The 26947-nt window shown below is 45.5% G+C and overlaps 1 protein-coding gene across 1 annotated transcript in view; it reads left to right on the forward strand.

Moving 5' to 3' along the window:
• The window catches only part of LOC106808673 (neural cell adhesion molecule 1-like), a 37654-nt gene extending 13465 nt beyond the window's left edge, over positions 1-24189 (forward strand). The window contains exons 5-15 of the mRNA XM_014811496.1: positions 961-1145; positions 2613-2709; positions 3867-4043; positions 4463-4590; positions 7590-7727; positions 9306-9498; positions 10676-10910; positions 12615-12674; positions 16271-16348; positions 18938-19039; positions 22474-24189. Of these exons, the coding sequence (XP_014666982.1) occupies positions 961-1145; positions 2613-2709; positions 3867-4043; positions 4463-4590; positions 7590-7727; positions 9306-9498; positions 10676-10910; positions 12615-12674; positions 16271-16348; positions 18938-19039; positions 22474-22549 (1469 nt within the window). The 3' untranslated portion in view covers positions 22550-24189. The remainder of the gene's footprint in view (positions 1-960; positions 1146-2612; positions 2710-3866; positions 4044-4462; positions 4591-7589; positions 7728-9305; positions 9499-10675; positions 10911-12614; positions 12675-16270; positions 16349-18937; positions 19040-22473) is intronic.
• The last annotated feature ends 2758 nt before the right edge of the window (positions 24190-26947 follow it).

Consider the following 26947-nt stretch of genomic DNA (forward strand, 5'->3'; position numbering starts at 1 on the left):
GCGCCGTGCCTAGGTGCGGCATGATTAGGTTCTGCCTGTAGTTTACGAATACTGACATACCTTGTCCACTTTGTAGGTGGCATTGTGTTTGCCTGTAGTTACAATACTGGGACATACCTCTGGACTACTTCCTCAGGTGGGCATGTGTTTGATGTAGTTACCATACTGGATCATACGCTGTGATACTTCTAGGTGGGCATTGTGTTTGCCTGTAGTTACAATACTGACATATTTGTACTACTTCTAGGTGGGCATGTGTTTGCCTGTACAGTACAATACTGACATACCTTGTACTACTTCTAGAGTGGGCATGTGTGTTGCCTGTAGTTACAATACTGGACAGATACTCTTGTCACTACTTCTAGGGGCATGTGTCTTTGCCTAGTAGCTTATACAATACGACATACGGACTGTACTATCTAGGTGGCAGCTCATGATACGTATCATATCGTGAAGGCCGTATCATGATACGTATCATATCGTGAAGGCTGTATCATGATACGTATCATATCGTAAGGGCTGTATCATGATACGTATCATGTCGTAAAGGCTGTATCGTGATACGAATCATATTGTAAAGGCTTTATCATGATGCGTGTCATATCAGAAGGCTGTATCATGATACATATAATGTCTTGTATCGTAATACATATTGCATCGTGAAGGCTGCATTGTGATACATATCGTATCGTGAAGGCTGCATCATGATACGGTTTGTATCATGAGCTAGCTACCGTGTCATCCCACACCTAGTTAGCAGCACATGTATGATGGCTGACATTTCACGTGAGAAGAAATATTTCGCATGTCTCTGCAGACGAGGGCATATTCAAGGACATGCCGAATATATATATATATATATACATATCGTGAGCTACCCATAATCTCCCCCCCCCACCACCACCTAGTTAACAGCGCATGCAATATGGCTGACATTTCACACGGCATCTCTCTCTGCAGACGAGGCCATATTCAAGGACATGCCGGACATGGTCTACTCGTGGGTGAACAACTCTGTGAACATAAGCTGCGACGTGGACGCAAACCCGCCGGCGACCTTGGAGTGGCTCAAGGGCGGTCAGCCGGTGCTCAACAACCCGCTTGACGTGACGGTTACCGGGGAAGGTCACCACAGCGAAATCACGGTAACTATATACCCTTATATAGTATTATGATAAACTCAGGTATATGTATGTGTGTGTGCGTGTGCGTGTGCGTGTGCGTGTGCGCGTGCGCGTGCGCATGTGTGTGTGCGTGTGTGCATGTGTGTGTGTGTGTGTGCGCGTGCGTGCGTGTGTGTGTGACAGTGTGTGCATGCGGGTGTGCGCGTGCGTGTGCGTGTGTGTTCGTGGGTGCGTGTGTAGCTAGTGGGAGGGCAAGGGGTATAGTTGCCCTCCTGCGAGAAAAATGTAGGCACTGTTACATGGGTTCGTTAGCTACGCCCCTGATATATACATATTATATCAAATATATAATGATATGAAAATTGTGGTTCAAAGGGGATGGCTGGGTGATGGATACTGCATGAGAATCCTTGTATCTATAATACTGTACAGTGTGGTCAGCAGTTTCCCCAATACATCTTCATTGCTGCACCTCCTGAATGTAAATGTTTGATATTCACATATCACGTATATTCATATATATTATCACGTGATATTCGCGTATATTTATCTGTATGTACAATGCCCACCTATTTAAAGATGGATGGGATTGGAGGGGCCTGGAGCAGAGCCTGTTGGTTACCATGGAAACGTGTTAGCAAATAGTAATGAGGGAATGTTCAACGTTGGCTGTCACGTATCTGCTATATATGCATCATTGTCACTGTCATGATGTGAATCATAATTGAAATTAAGCTGTGCATAAAATACGTAGAAGTATCCAGTTCCAAGGTGACTCCTAAAAGTGGGTTGTGGACTGTAGTACTATATTGGAATACAGCAGTGTCAGGCCCATTACTTTAACACATTTATAATAGATGTGCGTTATATAAGATTTCTGCTATAATATAATTATACATGCAATGTACAACCATTTCTCAGCAACTATATACTTTCCCTAATGCTGTTAAAATACAGCTGTTGTAAAGCTGCAATACTTGTAATAGTGTGGCTATAATACAGCTAAAACATTGCTATATTATACTACAGCTGTTTATCAGCTATCATGTAATCGTAAACATTTTAGAAATGCATCTATATACTATCAGTAGTGAATAAAAACAATTTGTTTTCATTCACCCTTGATAGTATTTATATTATACGCTTAGCTATACGCGCGTATACGTGGATCTTCAATAACTGAAGCCGGGTTCGAAATTAAGGGCAGCAATTAAGCAGCAGTTTTCCTGCCTGCAGGGGTCAGTTTGCTGCCTATTCACAATGTCGGCAACAAATATGCCTTATACATTTATGCCTTATACTTATTACAACAATTCCTAGTAAACCATAGTAAAAGCACCAAAGATTCTGCCTGGATGTGTAGTGTAGTGTAAATTTGCTGTCTTCCATTTTCTCTGGCAGCAAGTACTTGCTGAAAGTACAGAAGTAGTTTAAAAAAAGGTGAAAACGCGTTTATTTCTAACCCTGTGACGTACATGTTGTTTACAGGTGAAGACCACCAACAGTGAGGACTTTGCAGCTTACGAGTGTCGGGCCATGAACCCTGTTGGCACCAAGAGCAGGATGGTAGCCATCAACGAAGCTTGTAAGTTTTCAGCAACAATCAACAACAACAACAACAACAACAAACAACAACAATAACCACTACACAGCAGCATGAACAACTATATCTGTCGTACGTACCATATAACTTCTGTGACCTCTGAAGTCAGATAAATTTGTTTAGGTCTGGTATATTGCAAACACTTAAATTGGCATTAAAGTTGCATGCAAAGCTGGGCTGAAAAAATGCCCACTGTTGCTCAGTTTGAGTTTCTGTGATAGTAACTCTGGTTTATACATACGATCTTCTATCGCTGGGCATGCTTGCAACTAAAGATATTTACGATCTCCTGAAGGTTTCTCTGAATGCAAGCCTAACTATAGGCTTCTATTCTCCAATCCAAAATCCATGCAAAATTTTCATGGCTCCCCAACCCAAGTATCATATTATGATTAGTATATATGTGCACGAAGAGAGAAATACATCACACAGAAATTTCTAAGCAGAAATGGCAAAATTCCTATATCCCAATGATTCTTATAAACGAATATTTCATATCTAGTTTCATATTGATTCCTATATGAGTAGCTTGTTATCATCTCATTTCAAAGCCATATTCTAATCGCCTAGTGCCTCTTTGAACACGTATTATTCGATTTGCAATCGATTGCTGGCTGTGCATCGTGTATCAAGGCAGCCGTGTAGGTTGCTGGTTGGCTGCTACGAGTAGTATCGCTGTATAGTCGTACACAGCGCTAACAAATGCAGGATACTGCCCCGGAGCGATTAGATCATGTATTATTTAGCGGGTTTTGAGGTCGTAACGAGATGCCGTGTTTTGATAGTCGTGTTTACATTGACGATATCGATGTTTAATGTGCGTTTTCCCGACATTTTTGTCGTGTTTTAATATTCACGAGAATTTTTACTCTCGTATGTATCAATTTTCTTCGGCAGCTGTTTGCCGTGGGCGCTACAGAATTAACGAGAGTTCTGTTGATGGTTTATGTATTTTTTTACACTTTGCCAGCTTTATAAAATATAAATCTAAGCGTTGTTGAGTATTGAATTTGTCACTTTTAATTGGCAGCGCTTTTTTTCTGTTAAAACTGCAACAACGTGAATTGTAAATTCAGTATAATGCTGCTTTGTGATATTAGTAGATAATATGTTTGATACTTGGTAATATTATATTGCAGTTGCTCCTCCAGTAGAACCCACGGTCTTCTGGCCCATTGTCACGCCCACGACTGTCTCATTCGAAATCACTCCACCCACCGACACTGGTGGCCTGCCCCCTAGTGGCTACGAAGTAAAATACCACAAGATCGAAGATGCTTATCTAAATGAGAAAAAGACTCACCAGTTCCCTGCAGGTTAGTCTACGTTTGTTTACTGGTATATCGTACTTAACGAATTGAAGATTAAAAAATTCCCATCGTTGCTGTATTAGATTGTGAGCGCTGCACTGTAGCAGCATTTAATTCAATCTCCCTAGACCTTCTACTGCTGTACGACCAACATGTAAGTATCTACACGTGTTTCCGGGCAGAACACAGCTTCGGCGCTGTTTTTAAATACATCCAGCGAGGTCCAAGGGCAATCTGGTCATTTCACGATGCGTTATAAACATTATTGACGCCCTAATTTGCAGCTGAAGCAGCCGCAAATTTAATCGACAACGCGCGCGCATTAAGGTATTAAGCCGAGTCCCTGGCAAAGACGAGCGAGCGAGTCGCCGAGTATCCATGGGAACCGAACCGTCTGCGTTTTTTCTTTCTTTTCGGGATCGCAGCTGAAGGCGTGGGGCCGTATATCCTCGACGGTCTGGAGCCGAGCACAGCTTATGAGATGTCGATGAGCGTGGTGAACCTCGTGGGAGCGGGCGTGCCGTACGAGGGAATAAAGCTGGAGACTCACGTAGTAAGCACACCGCCATGCAATCTATTAACCTGTCAGCTATCACTGGAGAGAGAGAGGGGGAGGGAAGGAGGGAGGGAGAGGGAGAGAGAGAGAGAGGAGGGAGGGAGGAGAGAGAGAGAGAGAGAGAGAGACAGAGACGGAGACGAGAGAGAAGGAGAGAGGAGGGAAGGAGGAGGAGAGATAAGAGACAGAGAGAGAGAGATAGAGTAGACGAGAGAGAGAGAGAGGATGGGAAGGAGGAAGGGAGAGCAGAGAAGCAGGAGGGAAAAGGCTAGGGGAGGGACGAGAGAGAATACGAGAGGGGGTCGAAGGAATAGAGGGAAAGGCGAGGAGGGAGGGAGAGAGAGACTAGAGAGGCGGGAGAAAGGAACCGGAGGGAAAGAGAGGAAGGACGGGAGAGGAGAGATAAGAGAGGGGGACGTGAAGGGAAGGACGGGAAGTGGTAGGAGAGGAGAAGACGAAGAGATAGAGAGGGGGAAGTGAGGGAAGGAGGGAAAGGGAGGAGGCGACGCGAGAGAGAGGATAGAGAGGGGGAGAAGGGAAGGAGGGAAGAGAGGAGCGGAGGAAGAGAGAGATAGATGAGGGGTGAGTAGTAATGGGGAAGGAGGGAAAGGGAAGGACGAGGAGGAGAGAATAGAGAGCGGGCAGTGAAGGGAAGGAGGAAAAGGGAGGGAGGGAGGGAGAAGAGATAGAGTAGTGAGATGAAGGGAAGGGACGGGAAAGGCGAGGAGGGGAGGAGGGGAGAGGAGAGATAGAAGGGGAGTGAAAGGGGGAAGGAGGAGGGTCGAGAAAGATGTCGAGTTTCAGGCGTGCCTTCACGATGAATCTCGTGGGACGCGCGTGCAAAGTGAGGGAATGCACTGGGACTCACAGACTTGATCTATAACCTAGCGTGAGAGGAGGGGGAGGAAAGGAGGGAGGGAGGGAAGTGAGAGCAAGCGAGAGGAGAGGAGAAAGGGGAGGTGAGGGAAGAGAGAATACAGATATGAGGAGAGAGCAAGGGAAGGGGTCCGGGCGGTCGGTGGGAGGAAGGAGGGGAGAGAGAGAGAGGAGAGGACAGCATAGCAGAGAGGGGAAATGAGAGAGAGCACAGAAGAGAAAGTAGGGGTAAAGAAAAGGAAGAGGGGGGCAATAAGAGGAGAGAGGGGGAGGAAGATAGAGAAAAAAAGAGGAGGGAGGAGAAAAGTAGGAACAGAGAGAGAGAGAGAGAGGAGAGGAAGGAGGGCAGGAACGAGAGAGAGGAGAGAAGAGAGGAGGAAGGATGGCCGCGGGGAGGAGAGAGAGAGAGAGAAAAGAGGAGGGAGAGAGAGGAGAGAGATGGATCGAGAGAGAGAAAAGAAGAGAGAGAGAGGAGAGAGATGCATAGAGAGGAGGAAGAGGAGGAGAGTAGTAGAGAGAGAGAGAGTGAGAGAGAGGAGCGGCAAGGAGGAAGGGAGGAGAGAGAGAGAGAGAAGGAAAGGGAGGAGGGAGGGACGAGGATAGGAGAGGGGAGTCGAAGGGGAAGGAGGCGGAAGGGAGGAGGAGGGAGAGAGAGAGAGAAGGGGAGTGAAGGATCAAGGAGGGAAAGGGAGGAGGGTATGGGGAGAGCAGAGATAGAAGGGGAGCCTGAAAGGAAGCGAACGGGAAAGGGACGGAGGGAGCGGAGAGAGAATAGAGAGGTGGGGAGTGATAGGGAAGGAGGGAAAGGGAGGAGGGGGGGGAGGGAAGAGAGAGATAGGAGCAGGGGAGTCGAAGGGAAGAGGAAAGGGAGGAGGGAGGGACGAGAGAGAGTGTATGGAAGAGGGGGAGTGAAGGGAAGGAGGGAAAGGGAGGAGGGAGGGAGAGAGAGATAGAGAGGGGGAGTGAAGGGAAGGAGGGAAAGGGAGGAGGGAGGGAGAGAGAGATAGAGAGGAGTGAAGCGCGAGGACGGGAAAGGGAGGAAGAGAGAGAAGGAGAGAGAGAGGAGGGAAGGAGGGAGAGAGAGAGAGAGAGAGGAGGGAAGGAGGGAGGGAGAGAGAGAGAGAGAGAGGAGGGAAGGAGGGAGGGAGAGAGAGAGGGAAAGGGAGGAGGGAGGGAGAGAGAGATAGAGAGGGGGAGTGAAGGGAAGGAGGGAGGGTCAGAAAGATGTCGATCAGGGTGGTTTCACGTGAATCTCGTGGGAGCGGGCGTGCCGTACAAGGGAATAGCACTGGAGACTCACGTTGATCTATTAACCTAGCGTGAGAGAGGGGGAGAGAGCGCGAGAGGGGGAGGGAAAGGGAGGAGGGAGGGAGAGTGAGAGAGAGACAGGGAGTGAGGGAGAGAGAAACAGATAAAGAGAGAGAGCAAGGGAAGGGGGAGGGAAGGAGGGAGGGGAGAGAGAGAAAGAGAGACAGATAGAGAGAGGGGGGCAAGAGAGAGCGAGAGAAAGGGAGAGAGATAGAAAGAAAGGGAGAGAAAGAGAAAGAGGGCGAAGAAAGGGAAGGAGGGAAGAAGAGAGAGGAGGGGGAAGGGAGAGATAGAGAAAAAAAGAGAAAGAGAGAGAGAGAGAGAGAGAGAAAGAGAAAGAGAAAGAGAGAGAGAGCGACAGAGAGAAAGGGCAAAGAGAGAGAGAAAGAGGATGGGGGAAAAGAGAGAGAGAGAGAGAGAGTGATTTCACACGTAGGCCTACTAGTTTCTTAGCAGTGTGTTTATCACACATCCTGTGCGCCATCATTTCGGTTGACTGGTGACATTTGCATAGATGTATTCGTATCAAAATTCTTCGCCAAGCACTTCCTCAAGACCATATCCAATCTCCGGTGTATGGTCAGACATACAGTCAGGCATGTGTGGATGAATTCTTCTAAAAATATAGACATGACATACATGACTGCATACGATACAGATAATGATTAAGGTGTTTTGCAACAAGCAATGCCCTCTACTCAATCAAAACGAGAATATGATTATCATGTGAATATAGCGAAATCTACGCACTATCGTGAAGATGTAAGCACATTTTTACGTGGCGAGTAAGACATATTTTTATGTGGTTGTAGGTGAGAGAGCCAGACAGTCCGCGCTTTGCCGAGAAAAAGCAGGACAGCGAGCACGCGAACAAGTACACGCTAACGTGGTCACCACCGATTAGCAATGGTGGCAAGGACATTGAATACTATGAGATATTCTATCATGCGGTGAGTAGGATATGCCCCCATGGTTATTATATTTACCATGGTTATATTTACCATGCCCCATGGTTATTACCTCCGCCAGGGGCTTGGCGGAGGTTATGTTTTCACCGGCGTGTCTTTGAGTGTTGGTTTGTGGGTTTGTGTGTTACCATGCACGTTTCAGTTCACTTCCGCTAGGTGCGCTGGCTGTTGACTTACAAACACGCAACTACAGGCTAAGGGGCAACCACAGTCCTCCCCCACCTGCACGCTCGCACTAATCTGGATCCAATTAATTATTTAATTAATTAATTAATTAATTAATTTTTCCACTTAATTAATTAATTAATAAAAAATTTCACGAAAATGCAGCTGCCTTGGCGGAGGTCTGTGCTCTCCGAGTGCTCTAGTTGTTATTATTATGTCCCCAGTTATTGTATGGTTATAATGCATGGTTATAATAATTTTAATTATTAATAAATGGTTATAATACAACGTCGCTATTGTAACGAATACTTGTAAGGGATGTTGTTTGCATGTAAAATTCCATGTCTGTCATCATATTGTCGTGTTTATAGCATTGCAGGTGACTGTTGAAAAATGTAGCAAACGAGTGTGTTTGAGAAACGTCGAAGTGTGAAAAATTATGGTTCCTGCACAAAGATTTGTTTGTGTAACAATGTTGTGTTGATGCATTTCAAAATTTTCATGTACATGCAGGGGCCTGTTGCCAGAAATAAAATTATTGTTAACATGAATCTTTTCTCATAGACCGATGAGAGAAACACTGCAAAGTTTCTCAACGCAGTGAATTGTTAATTGGTCTTCGAGGAAAAATTCATGTTAAGAAATTAATTCATTTAATGTTAAGACAAATTTTTCTGGTAACGGGCCCCCTGGCTGTGGTAAAAGTTTCAGCACTTCATTATTGATGGGTTTTGCTGTGTTAAGAACATTTTGCAATTTTCTCCAGTCCCCGGGAATTCTGCACAAATAGAAGATGATTTGTTTAGCTCTAATGTGCAATCGACTAGAAGCACTAGTGAAATCGTATTATAGGGGTTGTGCATGCATGCATTCATGCATGTTTTTGACTTCACTCATTTCTGTCGAGCAAAACCGTTTCGTGTGCAGAGGAAAACGGGAAATTCTGTGTAAGAATGTTTGGCTCAGCCAAGAACTAGCGTAATCTAAACTTGTAAGCCTCGCTAAATACTGCTCCCAGCTGTACATAACCTGAACTGTCCGTTTTCGCGTGCGTATGATAATTTTCGGAAATTAAAGGAGCTTTTCCGGAAACACTCGACAAATATTTCACTGAATTTGCGTATGCGACAAGTTCCCTCCAGAAAGCGGCTTGCGCGTACGGTCTTGGCACAAAAATTTGTCAAATGCGGATTCTCAATAACAGCTGTCAATTGTTACATATTGCACTATATATATATATGAATATGAAATTACAAAATGAAGAATTGACACCTCATTCTATTTTTATATTAGTATCTTTGTATACTGCATAGGTGTGCGTGTGTTTTTGCTTCTTATATATATATATATATATAATGTATTAACATATAATCATATTTGTACGTACATTGGCAGATCAAGTACGCTGATAACAAGACAGATCAGTACGTGAAGGAAGGAGGAGAGGGCCGCAGCACCGTAGACCCGCCGCAGACCAGCTTCGACCTGCGCGGCCTGAAGGCAGACACGGAGTACTATGTGAAGATATTCGCAAAGAATGAGATCGGGAAGAGCCAGCCCGCCGAACACTTCTTCCGTACACAGCCAGGTGAGGGCGCCACTGGTCGCGCGTTGGTTTGACGAAGGGATTTCGGTGCAATATCGCGAGAATTGCAACAAAAGTTGCTGCCCATTCTGCCCAGGGAAGGCAAAGTCGCCCACGTTGGTTGGATGAAGGAGTCTTGATGAAAAATTGCGAGAATTGCAGCAAAAGTTGTCGCACAGCTTTCAGCGGTGTAGCAAATCCCCATTTTTATCCAGGGGAGGTAAAGTCGCGCATTGGTTTGAGGAAGGGATCTCTGTGCAAAATGCCGATTGCAAGAATTGCAACAAGAGTTGCTGCACAGCTTTCAGAGGCGTAGCTGTTTCCCATTTTGGAATTGGGGAAGGCATAGTCATGTGAGGGTCTAGTTCTGGGCAGGTGACCGTGGGCAATTCGCCACTGACCATATATATGACAACATGTAATCGTGGGGGGAGGGGCGTCAACTGTCTCCCTTTTTACCCAGCTCTCGCTGGCTAGCTTGCTCGCTGGCTGTATTATTCATACGACTGTATCGAAAATATGTATTCTTTCGGTTGGAATTTCGATTCAGGTCTTTACATTGTTCGGCGTACCGTGTCGAATTCCTGAGGGTGCTTACCGTATGAAGGAGATATTTGGAGAACGTTGTGGTTCTTTGGGGATTATGGTTGATTGTGCTGTGTCCGTGACAGACTGGTCACGGTTGTTTGTCCCTACTGCTGCACTCGCATTTGCTAAGTGAGATTTTTGATGGATGAAGTTCGATTTAAACGTGTTCTCGCGCAAATCCGTTTAGATTGCGAGTCGCTAAAGTGCAGTCGATACAGTGTGGGATATAAATTGATATCGTGTGCATGTTCTCCGTGATTGATTGATAATCGGTGGAAGGTTTGTAGTCGTAGGATATTAACTCACACTGTACAAATTTAGAATATACGATAAATCGAAATATGTTCAAAGTTTAAGACATGTTCTTAGCTGGACAGATATTACATGCTGGCTGTTTGACATAAATTATATAAATATGCTTTTGTGTTGAACACGTGACTTGAAAGATAGATACACATAATACCATAAACACTTCTAACTTTTCCATTTCCAAAAAAACAACATTCTAGGCATTTTTTTTAGTTTAATAATGATTCAAACTATAGTAGGAACATCTCATCTTTAAATATATGTTATCTACCTGCGTATACAGGTCAGGACATCGATCCGTACGTAACGCCTAAGGAGGTGAAGTCGGGCGGTCTGTCTACCGGCGCCATCGTCGGCATCATCATCGCCATCCTGCTCATCGTGCTCATCATCGTAGACGTCTACTGCTACATGACGAACCAGTGCGGCGTGCTGTGGGGAATCTGCGTCAACCTGTGCGGAAAGGAAGCCACCTCGGCCAAAGTGAAGGAGGTGCAGATGGAGGAGGGGAGAACTGGGTAGGTAGCTTACGCGACCACCGCGGTAAGCTCGTTTCAGAGCATTAGGGTGTTACGTCTTTAATAGGGTGTTACGCCTTTACTAGGGTTTTACGTTTTTACTAGGGTGTTACGCTACGCTGAGTCGGTGGCAGCGGCGTTGCGTGCCTCTTGTTTCAGTCCTGCGCGGCGGCGGAGGAAGGTGTAGTGAGGGAAGCCTTGAGAGAGACATGCGTGCGTGCGAGAAGGAAGGGTGCCACGAGTGCGTCACCCCGATTTCGATCCTTTCGATTTATTTGCATTTGATTTGTAATCAGCGCAGTGTTTTCGTTCGATTCGAAGACTGTTGTGGTTTGCGTTTGAGGTTGTTTGTTTCGTGATACGGTGTCGTCATGGCGATCAGTCGTTTCATGTGAGTGTTAATTAAGCGAGTCCATGATTGCAGTTAACTTATTCCTGTGTACGTACATTTATTTCTTAACACTTACTATAATTGGTGGTGTTGTGGTGATCCTGTACGACATATATTCATAGACGGAGTGCAGGTGCAAGTGGGTTTTTTCTGCTGCAATATTCGCTGGTAATTACCGTTTGCAATTCGGATGTAATATTAATGGTCTTCAAAAATATCTTTGATTTTTCATTGGAGCTATATAGCATTTAACTGCACAGTGCCCCATCCCATTTCCACTTTAACAAAGTTAACTAAGTGTTTCTGTTGATATTATTTCAAGTTATAAGATTCCCTCTTAGTACAGGCTCGTTTATAATTCATAATCGACAGTAATCAGCTGTAATTAGGGAGTTTAATTATTGTGAAACAATCACTTTTGCCTGCACTTCTCTGTTGTATTGTGGCGTATTGTGGCATTCGTCCGCTGTTTCCTGTTCGTGGCGCCACCCTGGAAATAAGATTTCTCGTTCACTAACCGATACCAAACCAATTGACTGGCCTGTTCAAACGCGCAAGTTTTTCACTGCCGACAAAATCGCAAGTTAAATTCATTTAACGTAAAGCAAGTTGATTTAAATCTCGAATATATTAGTTTTTACTATCTAATTCTTCATATTTAGTATAGTCTTCCTGCACAGCAGCGAACAGTCACGACCGCACTGCCTTGCTCTTACTCCCGCCATGTTGCGTCTTGTCCTATGTCTGACGCTGGGTTGCGGTGAACAAGGAATCGGTTAAAGGCAGCTGTGCTGTGGCATAGCGTTGTGTCACGCGCTGTGGCATGGTGTTGCGTCGCACGCTGCAGCGTGGCAGAGCGTCGCGATGTGACATATGGCATTGCGTGATGCTGCGGCGTGGTGTTGCGTTCCATTCTGCGTCGTGGTGTTGCGTTCCGTGCTGCAAAATTGCATTGCGTCTCATGCCACGTCGTGGTATTGCGTGCCGCATCGTGGCGTTGCATGCCACATCGTGGCGTCACATGCCGCATCGTGGCGTAGCATCGTGGCGTAGCATCGTGGCGTTGCATGCCGCATCGTGGCGTTGCATGCCACATCGTGGCGTAGCATCGTGGCGTAGCATCGTGGCGTTGCATGCCGCATCGTGGCGTTGCATGCCACATCGTGGCGTAGCATCGTGGCGTCACATGCCGCATCGTGACGTAGCATCGTGGCGTCGCATGCCGCATCGTGGCGTGGCGACGCATCGCGTGACGGCGGCACGGCTCGTCATGTTCTCATCGCTCTTGTCTCCTCCTTAATTATTTTATGTAGCGAGGCTGACGCGAAACCCAAACCGACGGTGACCGTGGAGGAACCGCAGGACGACAACGTGTAAGAGTCTCTCGATGTGCCGCCTCCGGATGCCGGAGCGAGGAGTCGATGCGCCGCCAGGGGGCGCCGGCAGCACGCCGACGCGCAGTTTGCATGAGCGAACGAGTTTGGGGGGGGGTCTCTCTCGGGATGGGGCGGGGAGAGGGGGAGACTGGTTCTTCGTCACTCGAGAGGAGAAGAGGGTAGAAGGAGATACTGCAAAGGAGAGATTCCCTGATCAGAGGGGTGCCAGTGCCGTTGATCTATAAATTTTGTTTTTGCGAATTGTTTTCGTAGCGCAGCCAGAGTTATTAACGGTTGCCTCGCTCGACTGAAACGGCAGAACATTTTAGAACACAGAAATTCAATTAACCATTTCATTTCCGTTCTGGATGATCATCCCCATTGACTCGCCCTGGGTTTCACACGCCAAGTTTCCTCGGGTCGTCCCAAAACTGTAGTTCGCGTGCAAACTGCTGGCTACCGTCTGTGCATCATGACTCCTCGCTCGGGCATTTGCATTTCTCGTTCTGCTGTCTCACACCTACTAATGACTGCTATATGGTTTTTCTGCTGTGCTTCACGGACTCTGTCGTGCAATCGCCAGCCGTGTCTGTGCACGAAGCGACAAGCTGCTGATTGTACGAGGGTGCAAGCAAGCTCTACGGCGCTCTCGTGCCCCTTGTTCTAGCTCACCGTGTATATATATATATATATATATATGTGTGTGTGTGTGTGTGTGTATAGCTCGCGACAGCACCACGTTGTCTGTCGCACGAGTAGCCGCGGAGGAGCACTGGTGTGGTCTTCTCGTAGCAACTACTAACCCGTGGGTTTGTTTTGCGTTGACGTCTGTGGTTGTACTGCACATTGTGTGTTCTCTGCTTTTGCGTGTGTACACGTATATGATGCATCAACTGTACGTACTCTACTACTCTGTGTATCTATCTCTCTGTTGCGCGTCTCGCTAGCGTGGTGCGTGGCGTCAGCTGCGCCACGCGCGCGCGTGCATGTGATGTGTGTGTGGTGTGCGCCGCGTGTGCGTGTGGGTGCATTGTGTGTTGTGTGTGTGTGTGTGTTGTGTAACGGTGTGTGCTGTGCAGGGTCGTGCGTGCGTGCGTGCGATGCGTGCGTGCATGCGTGAGTGAGTGTGCGCTGTGTTTGTGTTCTTGTGTGCATTGTGGGTGCGTGGTGTTGTGCGTGTGTTGTGTGTTGTGTTGCCTTGTGCGTGCAGTGCGTGAGTGATGTAGTGTGCGTGTGTGAGTGTGTTGTGGACGGTAGCATTGGCCGTGTTAATCGACATTTTTTACGGATCGTTAATATGTAGTCGAGCTGTCTAAAAGTGGAAATGCTGGCTTTTGTCACAGCTGAAATTCTGTTAGCGCCGCAATGCCTTTCAGTTGGAATCCGTTGCAATTCGGCATAAAATGTATTCTCATTACTGTTAATCCCTCGAAGATAGGTTATTAAATAATTAAATATTGTATTTCTGGGGCTTCTGTTGGCCGGCAAAGTATGTTCCCGTGTGTTTAAGCACTCTCATTTCCTTCTTTTCTATCAACATTAGTTTTATAAAAATACGTTTTAATAACTTTGCCCAGTGAATTAGAAAATGGCGTCTTGACTGCATCCAGATATAACCGATTAATTCGCAGTACCCTTGGCCGGATGTTTGATTTTAACCACAGTTAAAAATTATCGATTACTCTTCTATTCTAACTGTCTGACGCCTAGACTCTTGCTTTTCTTTACCTTCCATATTTCTGTGAGGGCGACTTATAAGCGAGACGAAGCATGTAAATTATGTCTACTATGAGCTATACTACTTTGCTATGCGACTGAGCTATATATTTGCTATGTAAACTTTATGGAGTTAAGAGACGGCCTGGCGAGAGATGAGAGAAAGAAGCCGTGTCATAGTCGGAGGTAACTTTCTAGCTCTAGCTCATAGAATTTATACCAGCTGGATGCGCCTCCCACTAATATATAGTGTGATTCGCTGTAGAAGCTGGCTTATTTAGGCATTAAGTGTTATCATTTTGATAAAATTCGCTAATCCGAAATGAGCTGATACGGTGCTGTTGAAATTTCTAACGAAATCCAAGATCTTTCGTGTCCTTGAGCATTGCCGGACAAAGGTTACAAAGGTTTTTCTTTAATCTCTGAGTTCAACGGCTGTATATCAAGACGGATAATACCATCTATTATTAGCTCTTGTATATATATATATTATATATATTTATTTAATTTATTGATAGACGCTGTGACGTAAATATTGCCGATGAACTAGCACTACGATGCCCCACGTCTTCTATACACCCACGCAACAATCATTAGATTATACTGTGAGATTGAATTCCATTTAACTTCCGGTCGATTCATTTAGGTGTAAGCATAACCCTGATGCTCTCTCCTGTATGTATGTGCCATTGTCACCTTTTATATTTTTTATCCTTCTTCTTAGATGATTCATGTTTTGTTCTTCCCTCATATACATGTTTCGTATTCCTAAAGTGAACACTTATTCGTCTGTCAGAGTAATTGCTTGTTAGATATGCTAAGATGTAGATTTTCCTGTCATTATCAATGAGAAATAACTAAAAACATGCTTTTGGCAAATTGGGAGATGTTTGTTGGGGATGATGGAGCATTAGTTACACAACTGCTGCTCCTCTCTCTGTACAACATGAATAATGAACTGATGTTGATGATGGTAGGCCTCAAATGTTGTGGATGGAGCAGTGACATTATATCTACGATGCTTATTTAATGTGGAATTTAAAAAATATACAATAAATAATTATACTTGGTGTTTTTTTTTATTGAAACTATAGATTGCAATGCTAAAATATTGCAAGTCTTCGTAATTTATTATTAAAGTTGAAGTGCCTGGAGTGGATGTGCATGGGCCTTCAACATCATTAAACACAGCCTTTTAATTGATTTTTAGTTATTATTTTTAGATATTGACATGCAATGTTTTGCATGCTTAGATACAATTGGCTATTGATATTTTGATGATTTGGCTTACGCATGGTTACCCCGCAATTATAGGGCAATGTTATTTCTTCTAGCGTTTATTACGTTCTTCTCCTCGCTTCTCGCGACCCGCCGTTCTGCTCTCTCTCTCTCTCCTATTTCTCTCTTCTCTCTCTCCTCTCTCTCGCACGCTCTTGTGATTCCTTGATTTATACTCGTTTTCTATTGCCGTCTGTACCATATTTCTGTCATCTTCTCTTCATCTCTCTCGTCTCTCTCATCTCTCTCTCTCTCTCTCTTCTCTCTCTCTCTCTCTCTCTCTCTCTCTCTTCTCGTCTCTCTCTCTCTCTCTACTCTCTCTCTCTCTCTCTCTCTCTCTCTCTCTCTCTCTCTCTCTCTCTCTCTCTCTCTCTCTCTCTCTCTCTCTCTCTCTCTCTCTCTCTCTCTCTCTCTCTCTTAATATCATTCCTCTCTTTCTTCGTCTCTTTCTTCCTCCCCACCTCGCTGTGCCTCTCCTTGTTCGTTCTATGTGTATCATCTACGGACACGCACGCACGCGCGTATTTGTGTTATCTGTTATTACACGCCTGTGCGTATGTTCTCGTTTCTCCCCCGCCGCCCACCACTCACACATACAGTAAGGACCCCGAACCCGACGTGGAACCGAAGGAGGAAGACACCGTGGAGACACCCGCTGAGGAGCTGGAACCGGAGGAGTAAGAACGAAGCCTCGGCCGCGAGGGGGAGCTGCGCGCGCGTCACCGCTAACTAGTGCTACTGCTTGCATAACGCTGTCGCTTTTTACAAAACCTTTAATATCACTCAACACAATCATATTCATTGTAATGCCTTTATTCTAGACACCAACAGTAAATGCAAACGATTGTCACAGAATACAAATTACATTACAATATACGAACAAAATATAATCTTTCAAGTTTAGAAATACAAATTACTGCTAGTACAAGAACGGTAAGTGTCAGCACTATCTAATAGTTCTGACATCTAACCAATGTATGATTGGGTTGAGTATAAATACAAATTCTTCCTTCCGATTATATCCCGCGCGCGTGGTACGCCCGATATTGCGAGTGTCTTCCGATCGGAGTCACGGTCGCACACGCGTAGATCTCCCTGCCACTATTGCGACTGTAGCCGCAGAGATGTAGAGTGAGGAACACGATAGCTTGGCGAGTCGCGAATCACGCGTAATCACGCGGAGAAAAATTGCGAAAATAAAATTGCGGCCATATTCGTGGAGGCTTCGACTGCACGCCTTGTCAGTAAACCGGAAATTTATTAGAAGAAGGTTCGTTGGTCCGCTTTCTGTTCGCAGTGGGAGAGGGAGATTGACGTGCGGTGTTAGTAGTTGAAGTGTGTTCGCGCATGCGTACATAACACTACGATTAACTCTACAGCAGAGCAACAGCCCCCCGGTCACGTGACATCCTGAATTCGCCTCGGAAATAAAATGCGTTCAAGAGCAAGGGGGCGGTATCCTAATCTCTCTTACTGCCGTCTTCTTGTGGCATCCGTTCGAAAAGCGGGGGACGTAATAACAAAAGCTGTATTGCGAAAGCTGTATGCGATATGATTTCACGGCCCAATTTTCTACTGCGTGTCTAGGTTTTATAAAAGCCAGTGAAGTCAATATATGGTGCTGTTTTTGTAGAAAGATGGCAACGTCGATTAGGGTTACACAAATTACAGCTTTATACAACTACAAACAACTATATATCCTGCGCGGGATGAATATATTTTAGTTTTTTCCCCGAGATGCATGTTGCTATCCCATGTTTAAAAAAAACACCTGTACCTTTGTTGTGCATTAGCTGCTGCTTCCCCCGTGGCCGCTTTAACCTTATCGCCAGTTTCACATGTGCATGTGCTGCCTTGCGCCTTAATCCCACTACTCTATGTTTGTTGTGGATATCTATGTGCGTGCGTGCTTGCGTGCGTGCGTGCTTGTGTGTGTGTGTGTGCGGGCGTACGTGCGTGCGTGAGTGTCTGAATACATGTATCTAACATATATAGTTTATACAAGTACGTGTAGCAGCCGTCAGAACCTAGCACCGTGTCTTTGTCTTGATGTATACAACACATTCTCGCATGCCTGATCTTCCGGTTTTTGTTTATTATTTTACTTGTTGCATATTTTGTCTGTGACTTGGGAGCATTTGCTGTGAATCTGTGCTGGTTTCTTATGGCTTCTACTGCTATCAGCACGCTGATTGGCAGGTGCTATTCGCTTCATGTCATAAATTCTGTTACAGCTTTTTTTTATAGGTTGTGGCTGGATTTTCTTGATGCAAAAAAAGAAAGATCGAAGAGCGTGTTTTTGCTATACTACAGTGCCCCCTATGTTAGCCTGTTAGCTTGCTACGATCTGCTTGCGTTCTATTGAATCATAATGGCAGATATTCGCTGCCACAAGTACCCTAGAACAACAGAACGGCCGTCTTTTGCGTACAATGTCGATACGATCTTTGTAAAACGCTTCACAAAAATCTTATGCGTTTACAAAATCACGCGTTTACAAAAAATTTTGTAAACGCTTCATAAAACCGGCCACTAGGGGGCGCTGTTGGCTTTTTGCCGCGGTAACACTGTTGGCTGTAAGCCTTGCGATCGATAAATACGGTGCCAGATCCGCGCGGTGTGGCCGGTCTCACGGCAGCGTATTTCGCTCGCGATCGCATACGCCCGGCGCATCGCTCGTATTCAACATGTTGAATATTTCCGCCCGGTTTTTCGACCCGGCACCGTATTTATCGATCGGCGGATCGCAAGCGGCCAGCGTAGGAAATCGCACAGTGTGTCCTAGGCTTTAAGTGGCGATCTTACTGCCAGCTTTAATGCGTGCAAAGGTTGTTGGAATTTTAATGTGGCTTCATCAATCTGTAGATGTATGCGTATTTATATATTATTTATAGACTGGAAAGGGTCGATATGTTTGCAAAATAGGTCATGATTCACCGTACTGAAGCAGCAAAGTGCATTTCGGATGCATAGGGATGAATTTCTAAGCACTGTGTGCAATAATAGATGGAAATACGTGTTTATATATTATATATATATATAGATATATATATATATATATATATATATATAGATATATATGGTGCAACACAATGGAACAAGTAAGCAAATTTCGGTAGAAAGAAAACATTTTTTCTCTAGCGTTTTACGGGGCAGGTCGGGATAGGATAGAATTTTTTGGCCTAGCTTTAGCAGGTGATGCTGTCTGTACTACATACGGTATCTATACCTCGTTGTCGCTTATGAAATTCTATTCTCGTTTACAGCAAAGAGGAAGCCCCTGAGGAGATTAAGATGGAGGAGAAAGAGCCCGAGGATAAGGATAGGGCGACAGAGGAAACACCGATGATACAGCAAGAGTCGGATGGGTAGGTGATGTGTGTGTGCACTCGTGTCTGCTTGCTCTCTATACACGTCCGTTTATACACAGACTTATCAATGTAACATCTACGCGTGCAAGTAAAATCAATGCAAGTTGGTGCGTTGCTGCCTCGTCTACGCTGCATTGCTCTTATCTCAAAGATTTAATTTCGGGGGATGCTCTATTCTACATCATATAATACAGACAGTACATATCGGTAACTGAACCTAGCGCAAAACGAGAGAGTGCGCGAGAGCGGCAATGATAATTGGACCGGTTTGTGTCTCCACTGCTGCCCTGCTCGGTAGATTAAACGCGGAGGTTTTCACACACGAAGGTCAGAGTTTTGATTGCGCGCAGCGTGCGTGCGCGTGTGATCAATGACAATGTATATATACTCGCTTATAACAGATCGCCGTGGCAGTTATATTCCCCAATCTCTCTGTTGTACTGAGAGAGAACACGGCAGGTGTTCTGTGCTGATAATCACACAATCGGTCACCGCACGGGGACATATGACGCGGGGCAGCGTAGACAAGGTAGACACGAACTGTGGTTGTCATGCCAACAGATCCAAGCGGCCGACAGGCAGACGAACCATGTTGTAACAAACAGTAGTTTAATTGTTACTTGATTTCGTCCTACATTGCAACCAGTTCGCTCAGTGTCATGTATAAATGTATAAAGGACAAAAAGAAAAGCACAGTATCTAGTCGTCCGACATGCACTTTATATTTTATATCCAGTACGATTATTCATTTACCTGTATTGTAATACTGGCGAATGGGGGCGGATATAGCAAGAGGTGTGTTTTTGCGTATTTTTCGTAGCTTGCGAAAGTTTTTATAATTTGCTGAGAACTTTTGGGATGGTTTTTTTGGGAAGAACATTTTAATTCTGTAAATGTTTGCTGATCGATTCCGATGCGCATGGGAGTAAACGTGTGTGTTACGATTTTTGTTTTTTCCAGAAACGAGTAGTTGATCAGATTTTCGGTGATTTTTAATTTGCTGTAAGTCATATATTCCTGCAACACGTTTCGTTTTCACGCTCCTATAGATTTGATGTCCACCCAAGCATGTATAATCCTACTGCATGTTTAGTGTTTTAGGCTGGCAATATGAGATGCTACAATTATAGTATTTGCCAAGAGATCTTCTTTGTACTCCTCGTACGGTTTCTATTGGAAGACGCATCCACGTTGCATCCGCAGTTATAATACACTCATCTGTCGTTCAAGGACTTGTTCAGCTAGTATAGCATTTCAAGGATTGCTACCGCTAGCCGTTAAACGCGTTCGCAATGCACGTGTGGTGATGCGGGGTAGGGTATACTGACACAGTCATGCTGTCACCGCATGTACCATTCTCTTTACTCATATCATGTTCATTGCTGTCTCGTGGTCATAGCTGTATCATGCTCATTCCTATATCATGCGCATTGCTGTCCCATGCTCATAGCTGTATCATGATCATAGATGTATCATGCGCATAGCTGTTTCATGATCATAGCTCTATCATGCTCATAGCTGTATCATGATCATAGATGTATCATGCGCATAGCTGTTTCATGATCATAGATGTATCATGCTCATAGCTGTATCATGCTCATAGCTCTATCATGATCATAGATGTATCATGCGCATAGCTGTTTCATGATCATAGATGTATCATGCTCATAGCTGTATCATGCTCATAGCTGTATCCTGCTCATAGCTCTATCATGCTCATAGCTGTATCATGCTCATAGCTGTATCATGATCATAGATGTATCACGATCTTTACTGTATCGTGCTCATTACTGTACCATGCTCATTGTTGTTCCATGTTCATTACTGTATCATGCTCATTACTACATCATGCTCATAGATGTATCATGTTCATTACTGTATCATGCTCATTACTACATCATGCTCATAGCTGTATCATGCTCATAGTTGTATCATGTCATAGCTGTATCATGCTCATTGCTGTCCCATGCTCATTACTATATCATGCTCATAGTTGTATCATGCTTATAGATGCATCATGCTCATTACTGTATCATGATTATTGCTGTATCATGCTCATTACTGTATCATGATTATTGCTGTTTCATCTCAAGATATCTAGTGTTTACACTTCTCTTTATTTCATGTTACAATATAACAGTCGCATAAATTAGGTGGACATTACTTGTTAGAAGGTTTCGCTTGTCTCCATTCCAGTTAGATGCCTGACTACATCTGTGCGTAAAATTGTAACACGTTACAGTGTGTACACTTCGTTTCCAACCCAGATTCTGTGCGTGTTTGTATGTTCCTACATCATTGTAGCTTACGTGCCCTTGCATACTCTCCCCCCCCCCTTCTCTCTCTCTATCTCTCTCTCTCTATATATATATATATTCGTTAGATTCTATGGTGAACATAGTCTTTGGTAAATGCATAGCGAGCCACGAAGCAACGTGTTTTTTTCTGCTACGAGCGGTAGCTTCAAAGTCCCTTCTCCAGTGATTGTTTCTCTGGCATCATTTTGCCGACAAAAGCGCGGTGTCTTTACGCTTGAGACATCGCGGCAATACCGGGATTTTGTTTCCTCGCGGTTCATTTAAAATCGGGTGCTTCCCGGTACATCTGTAATTCGTGTATTGCCAGACTAATTTCTTCATTCGCCGAGTGCAGTGCAGTTACAAAGGAAGTGTAACCGATAACGTAATAACTTACGATATAACCTAATATATACATTACGAGATACGAGAGGCAGGAAAATCTACGAAGTTTAATTTAAATGTCCTTTTGATATAATTATCCGGGCAGAGAGGGACTTTAGAGGGTATTAGTTCTGAACCAGCATAAAACGTGTGGCGACGGTACGAACCTTGTATGTAGAAACGGAAAAACAAACACAAGCCGATATTTTGCGACAATCTCTACTTCGCTGCCTTGCACTGCAGTCTTAATAGTGCGAATAATAAGCTACCATCAACCGTCTATCTAATCTACCCTAAGCTTGTCAACCGATGAAACAACAGCAGGCATGCATGTGCCGTGACATCCGTGCATGTGTGCTGGAGCGGTTTAAACTACCGTGACATTCTGCATGTTTATACACGGGTTTACCGACACGTGAGCAATTCTGCACACGGCTAGTATACGCATGCGTATAGCTGACAGTAGTGACGCGCGCAATATTCTCTACACCGCCTGTTCAATAGAGATAACGCGAGACTCTGGTAGTAGTAATTGTGGAACTAAATTTTCAACGTCTAAATTTCAGTCGTAAGCAGATCACGTGATCGTAGCTTCAGCGAATCCTATTGTGTGTGTGTGTGTGTGAGAGCGGGGTTCCACAAAGATGCGTGACGGAAATAGATGCAGAACAATTCATTGTGATAAACATTTTGGACTATCTTCAACGTCGAAATAACGTGTCTTCCATCTTGTGTTGTTTTGTTTTGCAGCGACGGTATAGAAACGCCCACAAAGGAATCCAGGGATGAGGAAGATCATAGCAAACCACGAGAAACGCAGGCATAACCATGACATCAACAGCAACGTGTTCGGAACGACAACCGAGCTTTGTTGCCTAGCAAAGTGGCGTACGCGGAGAGCCATCCTGGTTCCTAATGCCACTGCAGTCAAACTCTGCTCAAGGATCAACAGATGGGGCACTGTGGACTGACGTGCCACCGGACGGAAAATCAAAAAAAAAACTCAAGTGGAAAAATTTCGGACTGAATTGCAACGTGCGGGTGTGTGTGTGTGTATATAGCGAGACGTGGACCTCAGGCACAGTGCGCTCTCTGGTGTTCTCGTAAAGGGTTGAAAACCTTTGATTGCGCGTGGCCTGATATGAGAGGTTATGCTGAAACTGCAAGTCTAGCTGTAATCTTTTTTTTAATGATTTGTATATTGAGACATGATTTGGTGAGGAGGAGGGGTTTCTGCGTTTAGAGTTCGCGCGTTTCGTACGCCTGCTTAGGTAATATCGCCACGATAATTTCACATATTCGCCTAGAGATGTCAGCACTGTAGTGGCCAGCTTCCAATCGATGTTAGGCACACGTATTTTTCCCGGCAGTCGGGTTGTCAGTAAAACGCCTTACCGTTTTGCGACGGATGTCAAACCGCGTGTTCGCAGAATTAAATGTTTGACAGTGTCGGCTAGCGGTGACAATAATACTGCACTCTTGTCGCCGTGGTATTTTAAACGCGCACCAGGTGGCGCACTGTGTAGATTTTTTTGCGCACGCTCGCCACCTGGCGGTAATCGGCCGTGAGCGGCGTCGCCGATCTCTGTTCGCATGTTGTTTTTTTTAGCTTAGCACGCGCACCGAGTTATTTTACAGCGTAGATTTTAGCGGCCGCTCCTTACGCTGCCTCTTGCACCTGGGTAACTTTTTATTATGATCGTAGTCGTGCCCGCAGTGATGAACGGCGATAGGTCGCTCGTTCGTTTCGCAAGCACGGTAGCATAATATACAGAATACGTGTATATGTAAGATATTGATTGTCGCGAGGGATGTTGCAGCTCCTTTTGATTAAGCGAGGGATGTTGCAGCTCCTTTTGATTAAGCGAGGGATGTTGCAGCTCCTTTTGATTAAGCGAGGGAGGTTGCAGCTCCTCTTGATTAAGCGAGGGAGGTTGCAGCTTCTCTTGATTAAGCGAGGGATGTTGCAGCTCCTCTTGATTAAGCGAGGGATGTTGCAGCTCCTCTTGATTAAGCGAGGGGGTAACCACCGCGGTAGGAATATTTGTTGACTGCATGTTAGCGTCTGGCGTGTCCGCCCGCCAGTCGTAGCCGCGTCTTTTTGCAGTAACTCTCTTCCTCTGCCTCTTCTTTCTTTCCCTCCCCTCCTCCTCCTTCTCGCTCTCTCCTCCTCCTTCCTCTCTCCTGCTCCCTCTCTCCTCCTCTTCCTCTGCCTCTTCCTGCCCGCAGCTGCTTGTGCGACGTGGTGGGCTGCGTGCATTCTCTTAGCCATCATCAGCTATGAAGAATGCGCGTAGCTGGTGCTGCAGTCGTGGTTGTCATATAGACGGCCGGCTTCCCGCTATCTGTCTGTGTCTGTCTATCTGTCTGTCTGCGTGTCTATCTATCTGTCTATCTGGCTATCGGCCACTGATTACACGTCACCGATTACGTCATCAGCTAATCTAACGTCTGGCGGGTGGCGTACACACGCGTGTGAATGTGAGTGTGTGTGTGTGTGTGTGTGTGTGTGTGTGTGTGCGTGCGTGCGTGCGTGCGTGCGTGCGTGCGTGCGTGCTTTTGTAGATATACATATATGTGTTATGCAACTGTTTGAGCATTTATTCGCAAGCTTAGCAGTCATCGGACAACGGTTGTGGCTAATATCGACATAATGTTATCACTCTCGTACGCGTGAACTCACTCACTCACTCACTCATTCGCGTTGTCATTACGTACGACTAGTACGTTTCACTATTGCATGTCTCTCTCTCTCTGTCTCAGCGTGAATCGTGTGTCAGGCGCACCCAGTATTATATATATGCGCGTATAGCCGGAGTGACGCGTGCGGTGGGTGAGTGCAGATTGTAACGACCTAGCTGTCGATAGCAGTACACTTAGACAATGTAACTACGATGTAATACAATGTAATACAATGTAAATACAATGTAATGCAATGTAATATGCGAGTAACGGAAAGCACGTGCTCGTGCGGCGCGACAATAGGAGAGAGCTATCGCTTCAGCTACGGGCGTTCCGTAGGTGCGTTCGAACTATCGAGGTTTCTTCTGCTGCTTTTCTCTATGTAGTTCGACCACAACCGAAGTCCGGGACTGTATCCGAGGACACGGGCGAACATAGTTGTAACGTGTAGTAATGTGAGTGCAGTGCGTGCGTGCGTGCGCGTGCGTGTATGTTTCTGCGTGTGTACGATTACTGAGGGGGAGACAAAATCGAATAGCTTGTGTAATATGGCCTCGCGGAATATAAATGGACCAAAGCATGATAAGCGTATGTTAGTTAGCGAACAGAGCTACTGTTTGCAGCTCGTTCATCTATACAGAGAGATGGAAATAGTCACTGTACTTATACGCTACTGCCAGGTGGTCTGTGATCATCCTCTCTCTCTCTCTCTCTCTCTTCTCTCTCCTCTCTCTCTCTCTCTCTCTCACTCAATCTCTCTGCCTCTCTTTCTCATTTTCTACCCTCCTTTTCTCTCGTTCTTCGCGTCCTTACTCTCTTTACCGACCGTCCGTTGCATCCAATCGTTCCCATTCCTTGCCTACCCCCTCATTTCTCCCTTCCTCACTCTCTCTCTGCTCCCTCCCTTTCTACTTTCTCTCTCCTTGCTCTGCTGCCTCTCCTGCCCGCATCTCCTCATCTCATTCTACCTCTCTCCCTCTCTCCTCTTCTCCCTCTCTCTCTCTCCCCCTTCCCCTCTCTTGCTCTCTCCCGCTTCCCCTCTCGTGCCTCTCTCCCCCTTCCCCTCTCTCCTCTCTCTCCTTCCCCCTCTCTTCCTCTCTCATTCTCCCTATCTCTCCTCTCTCGCTCTCTCGCCTCTCCTCTCTCCCTCTCTCCCCCTTCCCCCCTCTCCCCCTCTCCTCTCTCTCTCTCTCTCCTGTGTAATGACTGGCTCCAGTGAGACGAGCCGCACCACCCTACGCACTTATTTAAACTAGTAAGGACGTCGATAGTCGACCGAGTAATGGAAACGGAGAGGCGTGATCGATCGGGCCAGCAATGCATTGTGCACAGACTTGTTCTCGTCGTCTGCTATATTGCCGCGCTGGTCTGCACGCAGTGGAGCGTTAGTTTTGTAAAACTATGGATCATGTAACTAGCATCATGTTTAGTATCCCTTCGCGTTGTCCCTTCGAGTGTCTTGGCATTCTACGCGCGAGAGAGAACGCCGCGAGTGAACTGTATGTATATTTAGCAAGATGACCTTAGCTAGCTGACTACGAGTCGAGAGGTGAATTTGCGAGATCAGATAAATTGCATGTTGTTGTTTTTTTATATTTCCCCCCCCCCTATCTTTCTGGGGGTCATTTATATCCGAAACGGATGTCAGCTGTTCTGTGTAATATACATGTCGATTCTCGGCTATCGCTAGCAGAGCGCATGCGCGTAGCAGTCACGTGTGATGAGCGTAACCGAAGAGAGGCTGTTATCCTAGCATGTGATGGTGTGGCCATCTCGTATCATGTTGTCATGGTAACGTATGCCTAGCAGCGATGTTTTGCTTGCATTCGCTCGTCCCCACGACGAGTTCAGATTACTTGTCTTTCGCTCAACACCAGTTCTGTTTCACTTCCGTTGCAATCTTCTGTCATTTCCGTCGTTTACGCGACGGCAAGCAACGCCGTAACTATGGTAACAACTATAACGATGGTAACAACCGTAACAAGCTAGATTGTTTTTTAGGACTATGATCATACAAGCTTAGCCTAGTGTTCGTTGCACCCTATTTTATAAAAAAAAATATTTGTATTCGAGCGTGTCTAACAACGTTCTGGCGACGGTTTAGCCACTTGTGGCGTGTGTATGAAATAGTACCACGGAGACGTATGCTATCGACGTGGTTACCACACTCGGCGTGCGCGCCTCCTGGTAGCGGTTTAAGGTGATGTCACGTGCAGCTTTTTAGCTATATACTAAACCAAAGACGTCTTTGTGAGCTGCATCACCGATAGCTGCCACGGAGGGCGTCGTGCTCTGATGGCGACAGCGACGACGACGACGACGCTGACGATGCTTGTTGTGTACGCTTTTAATAATAATGGATGCGTCTGCAGCCAGCGGTAACCATGCATTTATACTATGTACTAAATGACGTCTTTACGGAAAATGCTGTGTACATTTTAGTCCTTAGAAATTTGACCGGGGGCGTACGTGTGTCGTTTGGGACTCTCTGTGTATGGTTTATTGAGTCATTATCATTTTAAAAGTGTATATCGATCGAATT

Source organism: Priapulus caudatus, unplaced genomic scaffold (genome assembly GCF_000485595.1).
Source record: "Priapulus caudatus unplaced genomic scaffold, Priapulus_caudatus-5.0.1 Scaffold295, whole genome shotgun sequence".
NCBI lineage: Eukaryota > Metazoa > Priapulida > Priapulimorpha > Priapulimorphida > Priapulidae > Priapulus > Priapulus caudatus.